Source organism: Rhinopithecus roxellana, chromosome 13, assembly GCF_007565055.1.
Source record: "Rhinopithecus roxellana isolate Shanxi Qingling chromosome 13, ASM756505v1, whole genome shotgun sequence".
NCBI lineage: Eukaryota > Metazoa > Chordata > Mammalia > Primates > Cercopithecidae > Rhinopithecus > Rhinopithecus roxellana.
This window is the reverse complement of record NC_044561.1, coordinates 94,870,543-94,892,441: the sequence shown is the minus strand read 5'-3', so window position 1 is coordinate 94,892,441 and position 21,899 is coordinate 94,870,543. Positions and strand designations below refer to the sequence as shown.

Here is a 21,899-nt window from a genome sequence, read left to right as displayed (position 1 = left end):
GCCAAGAAATTGCGATTGCTCCCCTTTTTCTGTTTCACATACATCTTACTAAGGAAATTAGCAGTGTGTGTGTGTTTTTTTTTTAAATCCTTTTTTATGTGATCTTTTCAAATGGAATTATTTCTGTAGTGAACAATATCAATTATAATTACAGACCCCACTTACATTTATTGTCTATGGTACACAGCACTGAGGCAGATACAACCAAGGTAATAATTAACACTGAGACTGCTAGGATTCAAAGGCGTAACAGCAAGTGTTTTCATAAGAGTGACATGAGACTGTTGGAAGAATCTTTTCAGGAATGTGGTGGATTGACATGAAATCCACAGAAATGAAACTTTGGGGGTCCCGTATATGAGTACACAATTAGCATTTTCTCAGTTGTACAAATGAACAATGACTCAGGAAACTAGCAGGAGGGAAGGGAGGAGGTCTCCCCAGTGGATGCTAAGAATACACCTGAGACTCCCAGTGATACAACTGCAATCGTCTCATTGTGAAAAACTTCAACAGAAACAAACATCTCTCCGTTCTTCTACTCTGTGCCATCAATGTTGCTCTTTGGGGGAGTTTTAATTTTTCCTGTTGAAAAATTCTCTTTAAGTTCATTTTCATTTCATTTCACCACGTTAAACTTTTCCCATTTGGCAGAGGAATGTCAAGAGGACTAGGACATGCTAGAACTGACAGCCTGGACTCTTTCTTAGACGATCAGGATATCATGTAGCACAACAGTGCTTCACTTATCTGGAAAAAAGATACTTGAGCAACAGTTCTTCAGAATACAGCCCAAAACATCAACCAAAGCATAAGTATGTCTACCTAGCCAACATAGATGCCCAAACCCTTACACAAAAGCTTCTGTACTTTATTAATCGGAGAACTTGCTAGTCCCATGTTATATCCAGGAGTCCTGATGTTTGCCAACTATTCCAATATAGTTCACGTTACAACAGAAATGCATAAAGCCAGTATTACAAGCCCTCTAGCCAAGAATGGTTATTGAAACTTATAACAATAGAGGAGATATGAAAACTAATTTTAAAAGACATAAATTGTAAGCATGGAAGTCAGTCGCTTTCATTTACACATTCATTTATGCAGTCAACTCAGTGATTACGAATCTATTACCAATTTTATAAAAAGAATGCGAGGCAGAACTATGAGATCCCATGTAAGTTATGAAACAACACACACCCTTTCCTTCTGTCTGCTTTCCCACAGGGCTCCTACGTAATGGGCGTATGCCATGTTTGCTATGCTCTCCCCTCTTCTGGTCACTCCTTCTTTCCCAGATCCAATTACTCTGTTGTCATGGACAATGCTAGGTTCTTACCTGATTGATTGTTCAAGAGGTAGACCAAACAGACCTTTCCCAGCATTCTCGTTACTGAAAATGAAGGAATTAGCCAGACCTTCTCTGGTGGTGAAAGACACCATATGTGACAACTCTTGGTGAAGTTGGTGGCCCGGGGGAAGAACCCGTCAGTAGGGAAAAGAAAAATGCCCTCAGGAAGAGAGCAGAGTAATGGCAACGAAGAAAGCCCTTGTGCATTCAATCTCCAAATTCCTGATGATCGTGTATTATAAATGCATTCTTTGACTGCAGTTTGTCTAGTTTTTCCTTCAGTTACAGGAAACGACACAGTGCCCTTAATACTTTCTCCTATTTCTTAAGTTAGAGTAGTGCTTTTGTCAACTGTAGCCTACAGACATTTGAATAACATTATCTGAAAATAATTATGCACCTTTCCTTGATTTGAGCAATATTATTATGCTAGTTGTCCTAATCATGACAATATTGAGTCCTAATATGTTTCCTAGCTTTTTGTTTATTTGGGGTTTTTTTTTTTGGTAACTATGTATGATTGGCAATCATTTCTTTTTGAGTATAAGATAAAAACAAGAACACTTTGACCATGATATAAGATCTTCACTGCTACCTAACACAGAAAAACTATACCAGAATTTTTTCCAAAATTCTAGATGTTCAGTATAGTATGATAAGTGCAGTGAGTTATCAGATAGTCCTTTCTGATTTTAACAAAAGGCTTTCCAGCTCATGTACCATCTTTCACCATGAAAAGATTCTTCACTGCGTCACTAAGACACATGCTCAGCAGGATGAATTCTGATGCATGCCAGTAGTGAGAGAAATGTATTCAGCCAGGTGAGGCAACGCTGGCTGAGTCACACAATGTTCCTCCTTACGCACGTCACACACTGCCACCCCCTTATGAGTAGAGGTAATCAGAATGACACCACTATCAATGACAGCAATAGGAGTTTGCCAATAAATAAAAAATAAACATAAAACATTAAAACATAGTTAGGACCTTTACATGTCTCACCAATATTAAAATACCTTGTTTTAAATTATTATATATCCCAGGAACTTTTAAATATTAATTCAATAGAGGACGAGATAAACAGTGAAACACAGATAATTTTTAGGGCAATGAAACTACTCTATGTAGTTAAATCTCCCCAACTCTTTCTAATGCTGTACCTATTTCTGGTGTGAAACTAGCCTCTGGTAAACATACAAAACTGTATCTTGTCCTCAATTATAGATACTTTTACCCATTTAGAAAGTTGGCAGGGAGCTAGAAGTGTCTAAAGCTTGGCCATGAGCCTACAAAATATTATACCAGAAACACATTTTTGAAACCAGTAGTTATTATTCTTAGTTTAAAATTATCTATTTTGAGGAAAATTGATTTTTAATTTGTTAGATAGTTATTGTGAAATGCTCTTCTGTGTCTGCATAAAGCTTGGTGAGCAATAATTTTGCTTCTGTCTTGTAGCTATTCTGTACTGTCTTTTTAAGTCCTCTGCCAACACATAGAGTTCAAGGTCTCAATATTTCTCACCTGGACTACTGGACTGTTACAGCTTCCTACCTGAGTTACTTTTCTTTGGATTCTCAGCCTCAAATCCATCCTTGACCTGGCTGCCAGATAATCTGTCTGATATGCAGCCTAGCCCCGGTATCACATTTTTTTACTAATTTATCTCCAAACACCCAAATGCTCTTTATCCTCTGACCACAACTCTACTTTGTTGTTGCTACCCCCTCCCTCTTTTCTAATTCCTATTAGACTACTTTTTGTTTGCTCTAACTCCTGCCATGTTAGCTCACCTCTATTTCTTTTCCTAGTTTTCTCTGCTCAGGATTCCCTCTTTTCTTCCCGATCACTCTATGTTCCCTGCTCCTCCAGTTCCATCTCGAATGTTACTGTATTACGTGGCAGCATATTATCGGTGCCTTAAGTCGGGAAGCAAAAAACAAAAGACAAATCAAACAAAAGTAGAAATAACAAAAAAACAGGTGGCAAAGCAATCAAAGTAAAAGACATTATTTCATTGAAGAGGGAGCCAAGTTAACTACAACAATATCAGATGATGACCTAGCTCTTGTGTCATCTTCTCTTGGAGAATTTTCTAGGGGTTTTGGCCCAGAATGTGTTGCGTGTTCCAAATAATCACCCAGAATGGAACTTCTATATTTGTTTGTAGACTTGCTCTTTTCCATTATCTTGGAAGCCTAGTGAGATCATTGCTTTGTGGTATGAGGTAAGGATTAAGATTAGGAGAGTAGTGAGACATTGACAGTGTTGGGAGAAGGGAGAATATTGCATATTGTGTGGCATTGTGATTGACTGGTATAGAGAATTTCTAGAACTGTAGTTAACAGTTAAAGATACCAGGTATAGCTACTTTGGCATGAATTGTAGAGCAGGAAGATTATGTTTGCATGTTCTGTTGGAAACATATTTGATCATATTTTAAACTTTTTAATGACTCTTTATCTGTTTGTAATTCAAGGAAATAGTAAAAAGTGTTTAGTTATTGAAGGGAAACATAGCAATTTTCTATTTATACAAATTTTAAAAAGCGGAAAAAATCTTTGTGTACAAAGAACATCTCCTTAGGAAAAGAGTAGTCCCTCAGGGACTTGAATTTACTTATGTCATTTTTACCCAAAAAATGGATAATAAAACAAAACAAAACAAAAAACCTTTGGCATACACATTGAACTAATGTGTCTTCCTGGAAGCCAAGCTAAAAGCATGTGTCTAATGACTGTGCAGTATTTAAGCTAATGCAAGTGTGATTTACATTTTTCAGGAATGGACAAATGAGGTTTTCAGTTTGGCAACAAACCTGCTGGCCCAAAACATGTCCAGGGATGCATTTCTGGAAAAAGCGTAAGTCACTCTAATTTTATTGCTAAGGGCGTTGCTTCTTCTGAGTCAGTTTCCTTTCTCCTTTGTGAGTCTTCTGTTTATGCCACACTGACTTCTCACACTGATAAACATAAATTTTCCTTTGGGATTTGTTAGGGAACCGATACCTCCCTGGTTCAGAATTAGAAGACTTCCAAGGAAGATTGCTCTTTCCTCCAAGCTGCACATCCGTGTTACACCTGGGCTGAGCTCGCATGAATGGCAGTGCTTTTGACACACAATAAAGAGACACTTCCAAATCCTGGCAGCTGTGCTCAGAACTAAAAATTATTAATTTCAGATAATCCTCTGCTTCTACATCTGCGTGTGTCCTCTCAATTATTAATCTGAGGAACAGCATATGTTCCTCATTTCTCTAGAGTTATAGATCTCTGACAGATGCTACAATACCTTTCCTGACTACTTAAATCAACAGGCTGATGTCCTGATTCCATCCCATGTAGATGATCCCAGCAAGTGTTAGTAAGAAAAGAGAAAGGATCTTAAGGAAAGAGAAGAAGGAAAATAAGGAAAGAAAAGCAAAACAAATTGCCAGATCACTCTGGAATTACCACAGCCTTTCTAAAGCTTCTTTGACCAAGGAAAATAATGACTTAGGCAAGATGAGCAGCAAGGAAACCTGGTTGTGTTCATTTTGGAAGCTGTGGCTGGTCAGGAGGTTAGGAAGTCTTTAAATCAAAACCACAAGTGGAAACATTAATAGGTGGTCCTTTATTTTGTTTAACAGAGTTGTCTTCCCTCTTCTTATGTAAGACATACCCATCATTCCAGACATAATACCTCAGCCACATTCTTTTTTTTTTTTTAACTCTTCTATGAATTCCTTTTGCTTTTAGTCAATATCTCAGGTCTTCATTTAAGGGCTTTTTTATGGGATTGCCTCCTCTCCTGAGTTTGTTACCTTAAGGACTCTTCTTCATGCCTCCACCTCTTCCCTTCCTTTCTTCCTATTTCTTTTTACCTTGTCTTTGATTTTATCATCCTTCTTCTAGAATATGTTTTCCAGGCAATGTTTCTAGAACATTTGTTCTTCCATGCAATGTTAGTGAAAGGGGACACAGAGGTAAATAACATGTTTTATCTGAAACATAGCACGTTATTGCTAGTTAGCTAATCAATCTCTACTACAAATGTCTATTCCAGAAAGATGTCTCCCTATGAATAGCTACTATGCACATGTCTTTTGGTGAACATATTGTGAATATTTTTGTTGCGCACATCTAACTTTGGGATTGCTGAGCCTTAGTGTGTGCAGCTTCCTGAAGTAGAATTCCTAATGTGTGCATCCATCAACAGCGACCTAGAGTTCTCATTCTGAGAATGAATATATAAGCAAACGATAAGCAAAATATGGTTAGATCTCAGAAACATACTATTGAGTGAAAGAAGCCAAACAAAAGAGTATGATTCCTTTATGTAAGGTGCAAAAACAGGCAAAAGTAATCTATGCTATTTGTAGTCAGGATAACAGTTCCCTTTGGCAGGGCGTTTGGGAAGGGCTTCTGGAATGCCGCTAAAGTGACAACATTCTATATCTTAATCTGGGTGCCAACTATGGAGACTTGGGCAGTTTGTGGAAATGTCGCAAAATGTACAAAGGCATGGGTTTTTTTGAGTGTATATTATTCTGCAAGAAAAAAAGCTTTTTTAAAAAAATCAAACCCTTGTTTTTCTGCTTCTCCAACAGCTATACTAAACTTAAGCTGCAAGTCACTCCAGAGGGGCGTATTCCTCTCAAAAAGTAAGCTTTGTGAGCATTTCTCATTATTCATTTCATTTTCCTCAAAGATCTGAATGCGTGCCATGGCTCTGTTTTGTTTCTCCAGCAGCCTAAGTGGGAGTGTGGAAATGCGTGGTAGCCCCGTCCTCCCTCACACATGTCTCATGTCAGTGCAGCTGCTTTCCTCATAGACATCTCCCCGGGGCTTCCCTTTCCTCTGGCATTATTTTCAAGAAATATCAAAGCAGGAAGTGGGTGGAGGAAGTGGAGGGACCCTTGCTGCTAAAACCAAAAGGCCATCTGAGATTCAGATCTATTCTGGGAGTGGAAATTGGCTGACCTCAGTGCCTCTTTCTACCAAGATGGCTGTAGCCCTCAAGCAGGGGTTGCAACCTCAGATGTTAACTGGAGCCAGGCAGGGAATATAAATGATGAAACAGGTCAGGAGGAGGAGGAAAAACTGAAGAGCAAACCTTGTCTAAAGGAGACAACAGCTCATCTCCACCATATATCCGGTGGGACTGGTGAGCACCTGGTATTAGATTGTCTAATGTCTTTATGGAACCCATAAACCTAAATTAGTATATTAAATTGTGCAGTACTTAAGTTTTATTTTTAAATCAAATTAGTAACCAAAACAAGTCCATCTCTAGGTCATATTCAGCCAAAAGTCTTTAACTTTTGACTTACAAGCTACTAGAAAGCTTCTGCGAATACACAAATTAAGCCAAGCACAGTGTCTCATGCCTGTGATCCCAGCACTTTGGAAGGCCAAGGCAGAAGAATTGCTTAAGGCCAGGATTTTGAGAGCAGCCTAGGCAACATAGTGAGACTCCATCTTTGCAAAAATTTAAAAAAATTAGCCAGGTGTGGTGACACATGCCTTTAGTTCTAACTACTAGGGAGGTTGAGGTGGGAGGATCACTTGAGCATGGGAAGTGAAGACTTCAGTAAGCTGGGATCATGCCACTGCACTCCAGCCTGGGCAACAATGTGAGACCCTGTCTCTAAAAAAAAAAAAAAAAAAAAAGAAAAGAAAAGAAATAAAAGAAAAGAAATTCATTTAAAAATAAACAGAAATTAAAAATGGAATTTATTAATAATGCAAGGTACACCTTGGGGCAATGGGCAGTAGTAGCAAGGGGACAGAATTAATAAGGATGTTTATTTTGGTGCTTAATATTGGAGATTATTTAATACAATATTTTTTAACTGGGTCAGCACCATAGTCCTAAAATATTTATTTTTTACTGGATACCTTAATTTTAAAAAGCACACAGGTTGATCTTTCAGAAGACAGATGCAAATGCATGGAGGAATGTATCTTTTCATTCTTTAAATATGAATAACAAATAGATTTGACTGAATGGAATATTTTGAGTTGGCATCATCTATTAGTGCTGTGATCCATGTGCCACTTAAACCTCTCTCCTTTGTTGTGTTCACTTCACAGCATATATCGCTTGTTTTCAGCAGACCGGAAGCGAGTTGAAACTGCTTTAGAGGCTTGTAGTCTTCCATCTTCAAGGGTGAGCATGTTGTGTTATGCTATAGTCTGAATGTTCAGCCCCTCCAAAACTCATGTTGAAACTTAATCTCCAATATGACAGTTTTGAGATATAGGGCCTTTAAGAGGAAAATAAGAGCCTCCATGATTGATGGGTTAATGAATTAATGGATTATCATGGGGGAGGATCTGGTGGCTTTATAAGAAGGGAAAAACAGACCTGAGCTAGCATGTTCTTCCCCCTCACCATTTGATTCCCTGTGCCACCTCTGCCAAAGTGGAGAGTCCCCACTAGCAAGAAGACCTTTGCCAGATGTGCCCTCTCGACCTTGGACTTCCCAGCCTTTGTAACTGTAGGAAATACATTTTGATTCCTATATATTATACAGTTTCAAGTGTTCTGCTATATGCATCAGAAAACAGAGTAAGACTGAAAATTGGTACCAAGAGGTGGGGTTTTTGCTCATAACAAATATCTGAAAATGTAGAAGCAGCTTTGGAACTGGATAATGAACAAAGGCTGAGAAAAGTTTATAGAGCAGGCTAGAAACAGTCAAGACTCTGATGAGGCCTCTTTTTACTCCTATAACTCCAATCAGTATTTCAATCTAGAATGACCCTTGCTTTTTGTAGATAAAAAAGTTACCTAATAAGGTAATATTTTTTAAATAGCCAAAAAATGCTAACAGTTATCAAGATGACAATTTGAAATGTGGTTTCAAACTTATTAACAATAAACGCTTCTTGATGTTTTTTTTAAGATACTAGCTAATGATAGTGTTGAGTTAAGAGGCGAGACTCAACTCTGGTGGTGGGGTATGGATACCGGACCAAATTAAGGACCAGCTAAAATGGGGGAGCAGAAGCAGCTTTCCATAAAATATGCCCATGTCAGTTTACCGTTGCCAGAGCAACCCCGAGGAATTACTACCCCTTTCCACGGTAACGACCCCATGACCCAAAAATTACCATCCCATCATAGAAATTTCTGTATTAACCACCCCTTAATCTACATGTGATTAAAAATCAGTACAAATATAACTGCAAAACTGCCTAAGCTGCTACTCTCAGCACACTGCCTATGGAGTAGCCCTGCTCTGCGGGAACAGGCTTGGAGCTGTAACACTGCTGCCTCAGTGAGGTTATTTTCTTCTACCCTACCAGTGGCTTGTCCTTGAATTATTTCCTGAGTGAAGCCAAGAACCTTTGCAGGCTAAGCCCTACTTTGGGGCTTTCCGGTCCTGGGTCAATGTGAAGCCATTATGTTTAGCAAGATATCTGAAATATTAATTTCATCTCACCTTAGCATTTTAGAATGTTTAGTTTTAAGATTTATAAGCTATGTACACAATTAGTATGGTGCTGTGTGCTTATAAATAAATTTATTTACCTGCTTTACAGAGTTGTGCTCAGAAAGTTTTTACTGAGAGGGGTGTAGGATCTAACTAGGTTGGATAACGCCTACTTTGCTCATACGGTGGTAAAGTAAGTGAGAGGACAAGCATGTAACATGCTTTTTGTTTTTATGCCTGACACATACAAGGTACATCACGTACATTAACCACCTCAAATGAAATGATTTGCTTTCATTTTGATTAATTTCTATGTTACTGGCTCTAAAATGATTTATTACTGTTGTTTCTGGAAGTCCATTGCATAAAACTTTTTTCTCATGCAGAGCTCTCCTTTCTATTACAAATTATTTTTATCTTAGTATCTAAGCAACAAGGAAGCATTTACCGAAGGATAACATATAGGAAGAACCTTTGAGCCCCTCAGAATGTGCCAGCAATATTCAAGTTGCACTAAATAAGGTTGCAAAACCATTCTTAGACTTATGATTGAATTATAAAAGTATTGAGTGCCATGGTTAAATTTATCAGCCAATTATTGTTGTGAAGACTCTTCCAAACAGCAAAGTTCATTAACAACTTTGGTAGGTCACAAGAAAGAAAGAAGAGCACCTCTCCACTATCACCTTTCTTCTATAGGTGGAAAAAGCTAATAAGGCTGCAAAAAGTGAGCAGAGCTGTGGAAAGGCTCCCCCAAAACATTTTCACCTTCATTTTATCAAGCAAAATAAAATGTTTGAACCTGCTTCCTATTGCTTTTTTGTTAGATGCTTTGGAGTAGAAACAATATAACAATTAAAGTCCTGTCCCCAACTTCAACAAATATTTCTTGAGCACTTACTATGTGCCCGTAGGCATTGAGAATATGGTAGTGAAGAAAATGAAACTCAAGGTTTCAAGGACAATAGAGTCTTCTGGGGAAACTAGCCAATAAGCATGCCAACAAATGCATTTGTAAACTGGGGGGAGTGCTATAAAAAGAAAGACTGGAGAGCTACTATTGCAAGAAGGGAAGCTCATTCCAGAAAAAGAAAACAATGCATGCAAATCCCTGAGGCTGGAAATAATTACCCTACTGGGTTTGAGCAACTGAAAAAGACCACTGCATTCAAGCATAAAGAGAAAACCTGAGAGATGGATTTGCAAAGACATGCAAAGAATTCTTTTTCCTTTGCAATCACTTCTGATTTTACCTTTTCTGGATAACATCTCGTAAAATATAATAATCAAAATATTTAACTTATGAATCTAGCTAAGGGAAAGAAGGAATAGAAAATTAAATGCATCAACCAATTCCCCGTAAATTGTAATTCTCTAAACAACTGGATTTTGACCATTCAGTCAATAAATATACATTATGTAATCTACTATGTTTATTGTATGTTCAAACTTTCAGACCAATGTCAACTTCAGACAAATTTAAAAGGAAAATGAGATTCAAATAACAGCAGTCATGTTTAAATTGGAAAAAATTATCTCTAACAAATTAAATGTAATGACAATTATCTAAAGTTGGAGATAACTTTAAAAAACAACCTCTATGCTAAAACTTTGAAAAATTGTTATTCATAGTAAAGTATAATTTACTTGGATGACTTATAAAATTAGAATGCTTTTTAAAAATCTAAAAACCAAAGACAGTTTCAGAGCTAGGAAATAAATGTTTCTGTGAACTGACTATGACGAATCAAAACTCCATTTTAAATCTCTATGAAAATTTCATTTCTACATAACAATGACTCTAGAAAATATCCACTAATTAGCAAAAAATGTTGGTCATATTGACAAGAGGTATTTTAAACAAGCCACGGAAGAAAAGGGTTATATAAATCATAGATGGTTCTGCATAAATGGGAGCATATTTTGTAGCCAAGTCACTTAAACTAGATTTAATTGTGCTCTGTAAATAGATATATTACCAGAAATACAGTGGATATCCTGTTGAGATTTTTTTTTTTTTTTTTAAACAGGATCTTTGTGAACATTGTTAGGGATAAATAAGGTACTTGAACTTGTATCCTGGCCAACATGATCCACTAGAATAACACGTTCCTTTAGAAGGTACTACTCTTTCGAAATTACAGTTGCTAGCCTGAAGTTACCGTAATTGTTAAAAGGTAGTACTGAATCCAAAGAGAGAGACAAAGCAATTGCCGTCCTTCTGTTAACAACCCAAATGTATTTTCCAGTGAGACCCTTGAAAACTGTTCCGTATTCAAAAAATTACCACTTTACCCACAAACTTTCTGAGAACTGAAAATAGTTTATTTGCACCAAATTCCCTTGATTTAAGGCTTATTAACTTGAAAAGAGCTCAGTGACATTTGGAATTGTATTGTAGTCTTGCCATAGCACTGGCATATGGAGTTGCATTTTAACGAAGATCAGGAATAAACCCATGTATTTGTTTCAAATAATAAAGTTTACTGTAGTTGATGGACACACATGTAATACAAAGAGAACTTAATTATTTTAAATTTGAAGAATAGTATAAATTTTACTAAATACTATGAATAAAATGTATAAAATGACTTCTGTGTGTAACTGTAGTATGTTGCCTTTCTTCTATGCCTTACATCCTGAATATAAATCAGAAACAATCATTTTTGTATTTGTGATTCTTAATGTCACTAATATCAAAATTCTACTTTAAAACCACATTAAGTATTCAGTTCATTATGAGTGATTTACTTGTAATTATTTCATGTATTCCTTGGCTAATTGGCTAATTCAATGTTTTCTTTATGGTTTCAGAATAAAAATATTAACAACATGTTGAATTTCTGAATTTACTGGGAAATTGTCCATCAACTTGTCAAGACAAACAAGTCTATATATGGACTTTATTCATTAGAGTCTGCTTCGATGAATTAATATATTTTAAAATAACATTTTTTTCTGAATTTTTTTCCGAAATTTAAGTACCCTTTTCTCGTATAATTATTTTTTAAATCTAGAAATGTATAACAAAGAAAATGCAAACCACCATCCCAAAACTAATAGGAATATCTAGTGTACTTGCTTACAGTGTGAAGTATAGAATTAAGCAACTCAGATTCAAAATATAGTCATTGTCACCTCATCACACCCATTTGCTCACCCAGGACCTTAGACAAGTTTTGTAACCTCCTAGCACCTGAGTGTTCCTATCTATAAAAGTAGTATAGTAATAATGCCAACTGCATAGAGTTGATGGGCTTACATGAAAATATTCAAGTAAAGCTCATAGAACTATGTTTGATATACTGTAAATGCTAATTATTATTCTCATTTTGAGTATTTTTCATATGCATATATTGGGGGGATCTTGTTTTTATTTTTAATTTGGCGTTTGGATATATTCATTACCAGGTCTATGAAATCTAGAAATGCAAATGCCACCAGTGCTACCACCAAGATTGTTAAAATTTTTCCCTTGAGAGTCCTTATATACAAGCATGATATTGAAACAATTCAATTTTTTCAAGTTTGCCAATACTTTGCAGTTTCTAAAATAAATGGGCCTGGTTCACATTACTAATTTAGATTATACTAGCCTTCTTAAGTCATCCTTCAAAAAGGTCAAACAACAAGAAGTAATCACTGACAGTGCATTTTATATTGGGTGCCTGATGTGATGGACCAAGTCCTGGATTAAAAGGGAAGACCCAAGGTCTGATATCATCTCCTGGGTTCATCCAGCAAACACTGGTTAGGTATCTACTATATGCCGGGCACCATGCTGGGAACACAAAGGAATTCAATAAGAGATTGTCATGTCACTCAAAAGCTCATAGTTCAGTAGAAAATAAGACATATAAAAAATAAAGGAAAAGCTGTGGAAGGATGCAATGATGAAGATAGATAAAGGGAGACTGTGAACACAAAGAAAAAGTAGTGTCATGTCTAGCTGATGTGGTCAGGAAGGGTTCACAGAGGAATATTTGAATGTTGGGTAGGATCTTTAGAGTATGAGACCTTGGCTTTCCTCCTAGACAAACAGGAAAAATGAATCCATGCCATTCACTTCACCAAGTTGTGAGATCCAGAAAGAGAAAGTATGTGAATTAGCTTTGTGAATTTCAGTCTTGTTTAAACTGCAAGGAATTAGGGATTATCCATAGCTTTTACCTAAACATCTCTCCTATACCCTTTCATTTTAGCTTTCAATGATGCTTACTTATTTTAACTCCTCTTTACCGAACACTTTTTTTTCCATTTTCACCTACTAACCCCAAAGACTTTGGGGTATCCTCATCAGTCAAGTTGGGCAAAAGAAAAATGAGACAAAGAAAATCAGCTATGTTGAAATGTTTTCTTCTTTCAATATGCTAACATCCAACTCGCAATGAAAATAATTTGTGTTTATTCAGATTATCTCATTAATTTGACCCCTCCTAATTCACAGCTGGTGCATGAACAATGGTAAGATTTTAGTAAAGCATATTGTTCCATCAAATTATGTGTCAGGACTCTTATGTAAATTATGTTAGTTAAATCTGATATTTCAAAGGAAATAACAGCACATGAGTATTCGCTGTCAATTTCTCCACATTTCTCAATAAATTACATCCATTCATTTAGTAAATATTTATTTGTACCTACTCTATGTGGCATACTGGAAATTGAGCCATTAACAGACAAGACACACATCCTAGCTTGTGTGCATCTGCAGATTAGCAAAGAATAGAGAGAATTGTATAGCTGGGAGCACAATACATTGAGTGTTGAAATGTGAGACATGCAAGGTGGGATGTGTGCACAATTGGAAGACAAAACCCAGTTCAAGGGGAAGGCAAGGCTTTCCAGAAAAAGAAGTTATAAACTGAGACGGGAAGGAAAAGAGAGGTCAGTAAGTGAAGGATGACAATTATTGCTCTCCTTAGATCAAATTAATTTATGTGTATGTTGGATGAAGTTGGTAGAAGGGGAAGTGAAGTGAACTGTATTTAGTAGGGAAAATAGGAGAACACGCTTGGGGTTCATAAACTCCAGTAAAGCTGGAGGCACTTGAGTCGGCCAGCAGTGTCACTGAGCACGTTCTCGCAATTGATTTTAAGTATTTCTCTTCCTTGTGCCTAACAGCCAATAAGTAAGGTAGATAGGGTCATTTTCATCTATTAAAACTATTTACAGAGCTCCAGGTGTCCAACTTAGAGAGAGGGTGGAACTGAAAAGCGTGCAGTCTCCAGCTAAAGAGATTTCTCTCTTTCTATAAATCAAGTGGAATTTTGGAAACGTGCTTGCAGGTTATACTTGTTCCCTTTTTATGAATGCCAATATACTAATAAAACAATTCACAAGAAGTCCCCACTGCTCTTGGATTTGACTACTTGTGTTTATTTCAAAGTTTGTGCTCAAGTAGCCTAAGTTATAATGACACAACACATCTATGTATAATGATTCATGTATTGTTTGGTTGTCTCAAAATTCTGTTTTGCAACATAGATTTTTTTCTATCTCTATACATGGATTTAGTAAAGGAAATATTACTTCATTCATTCATTCCACAAATATGGGTCTTCTGCTATTGGCCGAGTGGTGAGCTAAGTTCTCTTATCTGTTTGCAGGTGGTGAACAACTTCAGACAATAATTTTTAGACATTCGTATAACTGTACATTTCAAAACATATGAAAACAGTAAAAGGAAGGGTGTGTTCTTTTGTTTAAGGGTTTGAAAAAGAAAAAGAATCACATTAACACGTACCTGAAATAGGAAGACTGCATGAAAAATGTCCTTCCTGTTAACAAAGGCTTGAATACATGCTTCCGGTTTCCATGGCAGCCCAACTAAACAGAAAAATAAGTCATAGAAGTGGCCTTTTATATCAATGACTTGCTTCCTAAACAATAGGACCAGGAGCAATCAGTGGAAAAATAATGACTAGTGCTGTCCTACTTATGAAAACTGTTTTACAACTTATCAGATTATTTAAACCAGAGGGAACATTGGAAAAAAATGACACAAAATTGGAATTTATGTTTTCATTTTGACTCTGTCTGTCTCTACGGTAATTACTTTAAAAAAAAAAGATTCAAGTAAAAAAAAAAAAAAAAAAAAAAAAAAAACCTAAAAATAATTCTGCCAAACAGACTATCTTTCCTAGGTCTAACTTACTTTAGAAAATGTATGTAGGAAATGGCGTTAACATCCCTTTAGCAGGAGAAACTTCTCAAGCTTAAATTAAACTGAAAAAGCCACAGAAAAAAGGGTTTGACATCTTAAAGTCAGTGTCCAAATGAACACTACGGTTGACCTCATAGGTATGTTATGAATGTTTACTCTGACCGCCTAGAAGAAAAGGAAAAAGAAAGGAAAGAGGGGGAGAAGGCAAGGGAAGGGAGGAAGAAGGGAGGGAAGAGACAGAGAAAAAACAGGGAGGGAGGAAGCTGGGGAAAGAAAAAGACCATTTGCTGACTCTGTTGTTTTATTTCCCAGAATGATTCAATACCTCAAGAAGATTTCACTCCAGAAGTGTACAGAGTTTTCCTCAACAACCTTTGCCCTCGACCTGAAATTGATAACATCTTTTCAGAATTGTAAGAGTACACATTTTAACCCACATCTTTTTCAGCTTTCATTGATTCTCAGGTGACTAGAGCAGGACTTTGAGTGGTAATTGGAGATGGAAGAATATCATACACTATGTTTAAAAGCAATATTCCTGTGTGATGTTTTGGATAGGATCATACAATCTTGCCCATGAGGTGCAACCACTGCTTTCAATGAGTACAAGTTTGCTGTGATATATTGTCGGAGGTAGTTGTTTTTGTATGCTCAGATAACTTTGTATGGTTCAAGGATTATGGGTAGAACAGGGAGTCATCTTGGCTTAGTGGAGATAGACTCATGTCGCAGGAAGAACTCTGGATTGGGAACCAGTTATTTTATCTCTCTGGGCCACATTAGCAACATGAGAAGTTTGGATTACTAAGAACCCCCTTAGCTGAAGAATTATTTGCTTTTATGTTAGAAATTATAAACTTATATTAAGGCATTACTTTTTTTGAAAGATTAGAAGAACAAAAGGAAAAAAAAAGAAAGAAAGAAACCAAGGCACTAAGGCAAATATGGGGAAAGTAGCAGTTTACCTTTCCTGAAATACTGAAATCTACATGACAGAAAAACAATACAAAATGTGGTAAACAAAATAAGGATTTCTTCAAATGGAAGACAGGCAAACAGTACTGCTGAAAATGACATTGCATAGTCTTGCTTTGTGCTGTTCATTGCCATCATATATTTATTGAACATCTGCAACATTTGTACCACTGACTTTGTCTTTAGATGATCAATACAATTGAAATGGGAAGTTTGAATGGTATGTTGAGGAGTTATAGTCTCTTGTTGAAGCCTAACTGTAACTTTTAAAAATCCTCAAACAGGTTGTTTACTTTAAGTAATGATAATAAATACATCTTTAAATGATTAGGGACATGGAGCTGGATGATTAAACCAAAAATTTACTGTCATAATCAAAAAAACCTCTGTGTTCAGTTTAGAGTGGTGCACCATTATGCATATGATGCAGTGTTTTTCTACTGTGAGTTTTCTTACCCATTTGGTATTTTTCAAGAGCACTGGGTTTTAGTGGTAGCAATTGCACAAGATATTTGCAGCCCATAGAGGTATAAAAATCATGTTTTTAGGGCAAGGTAAGAGTTTCAAAATAGCATTTTCTTATCAAGTATAGCAGGATTTTATTTCTAGAGTTAAATGCAAATATATGAATGAAACTTAGTTTAAAAAATTCTTATTTTTTTGGTTTTTAACTGTTTTTAGTGGTGCCAAAAGCAAACCATATCTTACCGTTGACCAGATGATGGATTTTATCAACCTTAAGCAGCGAGATCCTCGGCTTAATGAAATACTTTATCCACCGCTAAAACAAGAGCAAGTCCAAGTATTGATTGAGAAGTATGAACCCAACAACAGCCTCGCCAAAAAAGGTCAGTACTTCCTTTCACACAAAAGGGAAGCTCTTGTTTCTGATTGGGGGTAGTCACACCCTGGGAGTTAGGAACACCAATGATTGTTAGATTAGTTTCCTCTGTTTACAAAGGCATCCCTTTCTGTCTGAAATCACTTGGAGGTTCAGTGCAGTAGGTTTTTCTTTAAACTTCGTTGTGTGATTTTTTTTGTCCTTATTGTTATATGTATGAATGCATGTAACATATTTTTTAAATGTCTAATCCTTTGTTTTGTTTCAAATTCACCCAGTGACTTAATACATACTTCTCATACAGGAAATTCACTATCTTTAGGTTACCCTTTTGGGTCTTTTTCTAGCAAGTTCTGTGAAGTGGCCCACAGGTTTTTCTAAAGTTCTAAAACTGACGAGAATATTTAGTCTATGAGACCCTTATCTTTTTCCAGTATATACTATCTGATAAATTTTTCTATTTGGGGAAATAGTCTAAAATTTGGCTCTCTGTGTAGAAAAACTTAGTGTTGTAAATACAAAACAACCCAAAAATTGATAACCCAAAGGCAGCTCTAAGTTACCTGGAAGTTTTTAAGAAATTTATATTTTTGATTCTGGGAAAATGAATTGCCAAAATAAGATCATGAAGATGTAATTACTGCAAGTTTTCAACTATATATGGCAGCACTGTCCCTGAACAAGATCTTCCACTGCGAAGACTAACTCTCATCTGGATTGAAATATCTTCACCAAGAAAAGTAGTGTGTTATCACTGATGTTATTGCAGATTGCCTAGATATTCCATAGGGAGGAAAATAAAGTACAATTAACCAATTATTGAAAAGAAATCAATTGTGTATTAATATGCAGGCATTTTCCAAAGTAACATAAATAGCTCTAGCAAGCTTATAGTCATAAATAGGAATGATTATCATAAAAGTAAATTTAAAAGTCTTTTAACTCATTGTATTTAATCTGGAACTGGTCCTCTAAGTGGAAAATGAAAGCATGAAGTATAAATGGGCCCAGGTGCTGTGGCTCACGTCTGTAATCCCAACACTTTGGGAGGCCGTGGCGGGTGGATCTCTTGAGGTCAGGAGTTCGAGATCAGCCTGGCCAACATGGTGAAATCCTGTCTCTACTAGAAATACAAAAATTAGTTGGGCATGATGGCACACGCCTGTAGTCCCAGCTACTCAAAAGAGGCAGGGGAATTGCTTGAACCCAGGAGACGGAGGTTGCAGTGAGCCGAGATTGCGCCACTGCCCTCCAACCTGGGTGACAGAGGGAGACTCTGTCCCAAAAAAAAAAAAAAAAAAAAAGAAAGAAAGACAGAAGAAGAATAAGTATAAATGTAAAATCTATTAATTATATCCTACATGCTACTACTTGGGAATTTTTAGATGCAATTTTTTAGTTTTCATTTGTTTTCTTGGTGAAGCACTTTGCCTTAGTTGTTGTCATCATTCTTACTGATGCTATGAAGGTGAGATTAGTTAAAGGAAACAACTAACCCAACAGTATGTCTTGGCATGGCCAGGCCTGCCCCTCCAAACCTACTTAAATAGGTTGCCCTTTCTTCTCTAGTACACAAGAGATGAGATTTCCCCTTATCATGAAGCAGGGCACATCTTGGAGGTTTCGCCCAAGTAGCTTAGCAGTTCTCTTCTAAAATCCAAACTTCTCCAAAAATAACATACACATTGTTACAACAAATCCAACAACACTTCTAAAAACCAGTTAGCCGATAACACTAGGATAACAGAAAGCTTTTGTGAAACCAGTGAAACACTCCAAAGTGTAAGCCTTTTCCTTTCCTCTTTCCTTCACACCACACTGCTGATGGCCCAGGCTTCAGCAGGTATCTGATGCCTCTGTACATCATCTTCTGATGACTTGCACAATGTAGAGGGTACAAAGAGAAAACATTGTGATAGATTACTGTAAAACCCTATAACCCTAGAAAAACACATTTTGATTCTAATGGAAATTAAGATGATGTCCCTCTCCTAGCATTTGCAAAATTATTTAGTGCCATTTTATGAATTTCAAATCGAAAGAGGCACACAAAATATTTTAAAATTTAAATGTTTTAAAAGCAACTTTATCTGTTTTTCCATACCTTAATATGACATTGATCACAAAACCTCTGTGTCAACCTTAATAGCAGTATAAAGAAGCAACATAGAATAGTGGTTCCACTTTTGAGTTTCAAAGCTGAGATCCACCCTACTAGTTATATAGCCTTGGTGCTTAACTTCTCTATGCTTCATTATTTCATCTTCAAAATTAAGGACAGAAGAATTCTTGATTTGCTTGTTGTAGATTTGAATTAAATAAAACCTGCAAAGCATTTAGAAAGAAGAATCTGGGCCTGTGTAACACGATGAATAAGTGTTAACTCTTCTCAATGTTTTGAAGTGTAGTGTGTTGGTTTTCATTCCTCAGGTGTCGTTATCTATTTTTTCTAGGAGATCACATGATTTCTGGGCCTTAAACTTTCTTTTATTTTCCCCAGCACCTAGAAGATGCACCTGCTCATGATGAAATACTTAATGTAGACTTGCAGATGGGATCTAATCAGTGACCCAAAGTATTTGTGCCCCAACTGATCACTTAAGAATGTTGCCTAGTGGTCTCTGTACAGAAAAATTTTGGCTAATGCCATCTCTATCTAAAGCCTTATCTAGCACATGGGAAGGACAGAGGCTTTGGAGTCCAACAGCTGGAATGTAGCTAATGGGCCAGCCACCTGCTACCATATAACATGCATCCTCAGACATCCCAGGGGACTCCAGCACCAGTTCAGAAGTTCTGGTTGGCTGTATCTGTAGATCTTTCTTCTCCGGAATCCATATGAAAGAAATTCAACTCTTGAGGAGTTGAAAGTCAAATTACAAAGACCTTAGTAGGGTCATTTCAGCTCTAAGTCATGTACACAAAAAGGGACTCATGATAGCTGCCTTGTTTTAGGATAAAGTGAGATTGTGTCTGTTAATGTTTAGTTCAGCACACAATAGTCATTCAGTAAATGGCCTAAATTGTTACTATCACTGTTTAAAGCAGGCCAAATGGTACTAGCAGAAGCACACAGTCTCTGGTGTTCTAGTCTTACAAACTCAAACTTACAAGCCAGCCTACATTAAGTCATTCATAACTTCAGTATTTAATAACTCTTCAGTGAAAGGCAAGAGGCTACAGACAGTGACAGGCCCAGAGATAAACCCTATGTCCCTAGAGATTTGCAGTCCTCTTAAACATATATATATATTATATATGTATAATTCTATATTATTAATATAATAGGTAAATATATTAATAATCTAATATCCATAATTAATATAATATCTAAAGATTACTTCTTGAAACCCAATGTGCACCTGAATCAACTGAGCCCTTGTTAAAATGCAGATTCAAGATTCTGCATTTCTAACAAGTTACTGGGTGAGGCAGAAGATGCTGAGCAAAGGCCCACACTGAGTAGCAAAACTCTAAGAAGTACAGAGAAAAGTGCAGTAAGCATGAAGATAAAGGGATTTCTTCCTGTAGGGGACAGTTCATGGAAGAGATAACATTTGGGCTGAATTGATTTTAACACAGATGAGCTATAGACTTTAAAACTTTAAACTTTTAGTTAACTAGTTAATACATTTGGATCAATAAACACATAAGAAAATAAGTAGGGAAGTTTAATATTACATTATAATTTATTCTTCTGCTGCTTTCATTTTAACTGTTTTCAGATGTGCCCAAGTGTTAGTTAAATTGGTGTTGATCTCAGTGCTAATCAGGAAATTAAGTCTTATTTACCTGAGAAAGGCACTTCCATATAGCCTATACTTGTTATAAAATGCTAAGCATAAGATACACACATAATATACATAATAGAATATAAACATATATAACATATATACACACAACATATGTACACATACACAGAGACACACACACTCTCTGATATCAAGAAGCATATCTTAAAGTAGGTATTAAACAAATAAATAATATACAAACCTGACATATGCTGTTTAGCTTTTATTTGCATTTTATATAATTTTTACATAAAACATAGACTTGAAATTAAATGAAAAATTTTTAGTGTCATCAAAAGCCCAAATGCCAAAGCCGACCATAGTTAAGCTGACTAAAAGGGTGACACATGAAAGTATGAAATGAAACTCCAGAAGAGACAATAGACTTTGATCCTCTGAGGACTTGCTGTAATTAGCATGTCAGCCACATCTCCATGCTGAAATTTCTGTTTCAGGAGATGTGTGTGTTGGTTATAAATAATCAGAGGATTTCTATGCAGTCTAAGGCTGGGTCATGTGTGTGGGTTCCACAAAGAGAGAATTTGAATCTTGTCACAGAGGATACTATTCTCCTGGGAGTTTGGTTTATTTTTACTATTTAAAAATCACACATTGAAAAATGCCATGGCCCCTGGTCAGCAAAAGTTTCCTCCTTTCCATGTTGTTTGCACTGTAGACTTAGATATTCCTGGCACAGGAATATGCAATGACCACTGCCTCTTGAAAACAAAATGTTCATGAATGTCATACTTTCAAGATCAGTGTCTTCAAAACAGTTATCTTTTTAATCACTTAAACTCTTCAGATGAAAGACAGTGAGTAAAATTAGCCTGAAAAAATAAAATAGTCTATAGGTAACTTTGGTAACAGAATGCAGACTTCAACTTACATATCTATGAATGAAGGTCAAATTTTACTTAAATAAACTGCCAAACCAAAAGAAAATAGTAATTTTTTTCATGCTTTTATTCTGTGAAGATCAGGTGTTTGTGAGTGTTTGTTAAATAATTGAATTAATGTAGCAGATTATAATAGCAGATGTTTCAAACTACCTTCCTTTTATCATCAGTTCTTCCTCCTAAACTTTTATAAGGCATACTATACAGAAGTATCCCCACTTTGTTGTAATTAAATCATAAAAATGAAGCTATATAGTCCCTTTTAGTGATCACTACTCACTGAGTTAATAGTTTAATAGTTGAAATGAACTCAAAATTATAATGGCGAAGCAATTTGGTTTTAAGCAAAGCAGTAGCAGTTCAGATAGAGCAAGTGTTTTAGCTTTTTTTCCTTTAAATAGACCTAAGCCAATAATGATTGTATCAGTAGGAAAAAAGCCCTATTGCATTTTCAA

The 21,899-nt window shown here is 36.2% G+C and overlaps 1 protein-coding gene across 3 annotated transcripts in view; it reads left to right on the top strand.

Moving 5' to 3' along the window:
- The window catches only part of PLCB1 (phospholipase C beta 1), a 587,065-nt gene that overhangs the window by 271,399 nt on the left and 293,767 nt on the right, over positions 1-21,899 (top strand). For all 3 annotated transcript variants that reach the window (XM_030915597.1, XM_030915595.1, XM_030915596.1), the window contains exons 3-7: positions 4,135-4,214; positions 5,941-5,994; positions 7,427-7,502; positions 15,251-15,351; positions 16,595-16,761. In XM_030915597.1, the coding sequence (XP_030771457.1) occupies positions 4,135-4,214; positions 5,941-5,994; positions 7,427-7,502; positions 15,251-15,351; positions 16,595-16,761 (478 nt within the window). The remainder of the gene's footprint in view (positions 1-4,134; positions 4,215-5,940; positions 5,995-7,426; positions 7,503-15,250; positions 15,352-16,594; positions 16,762-21,899) is intronic.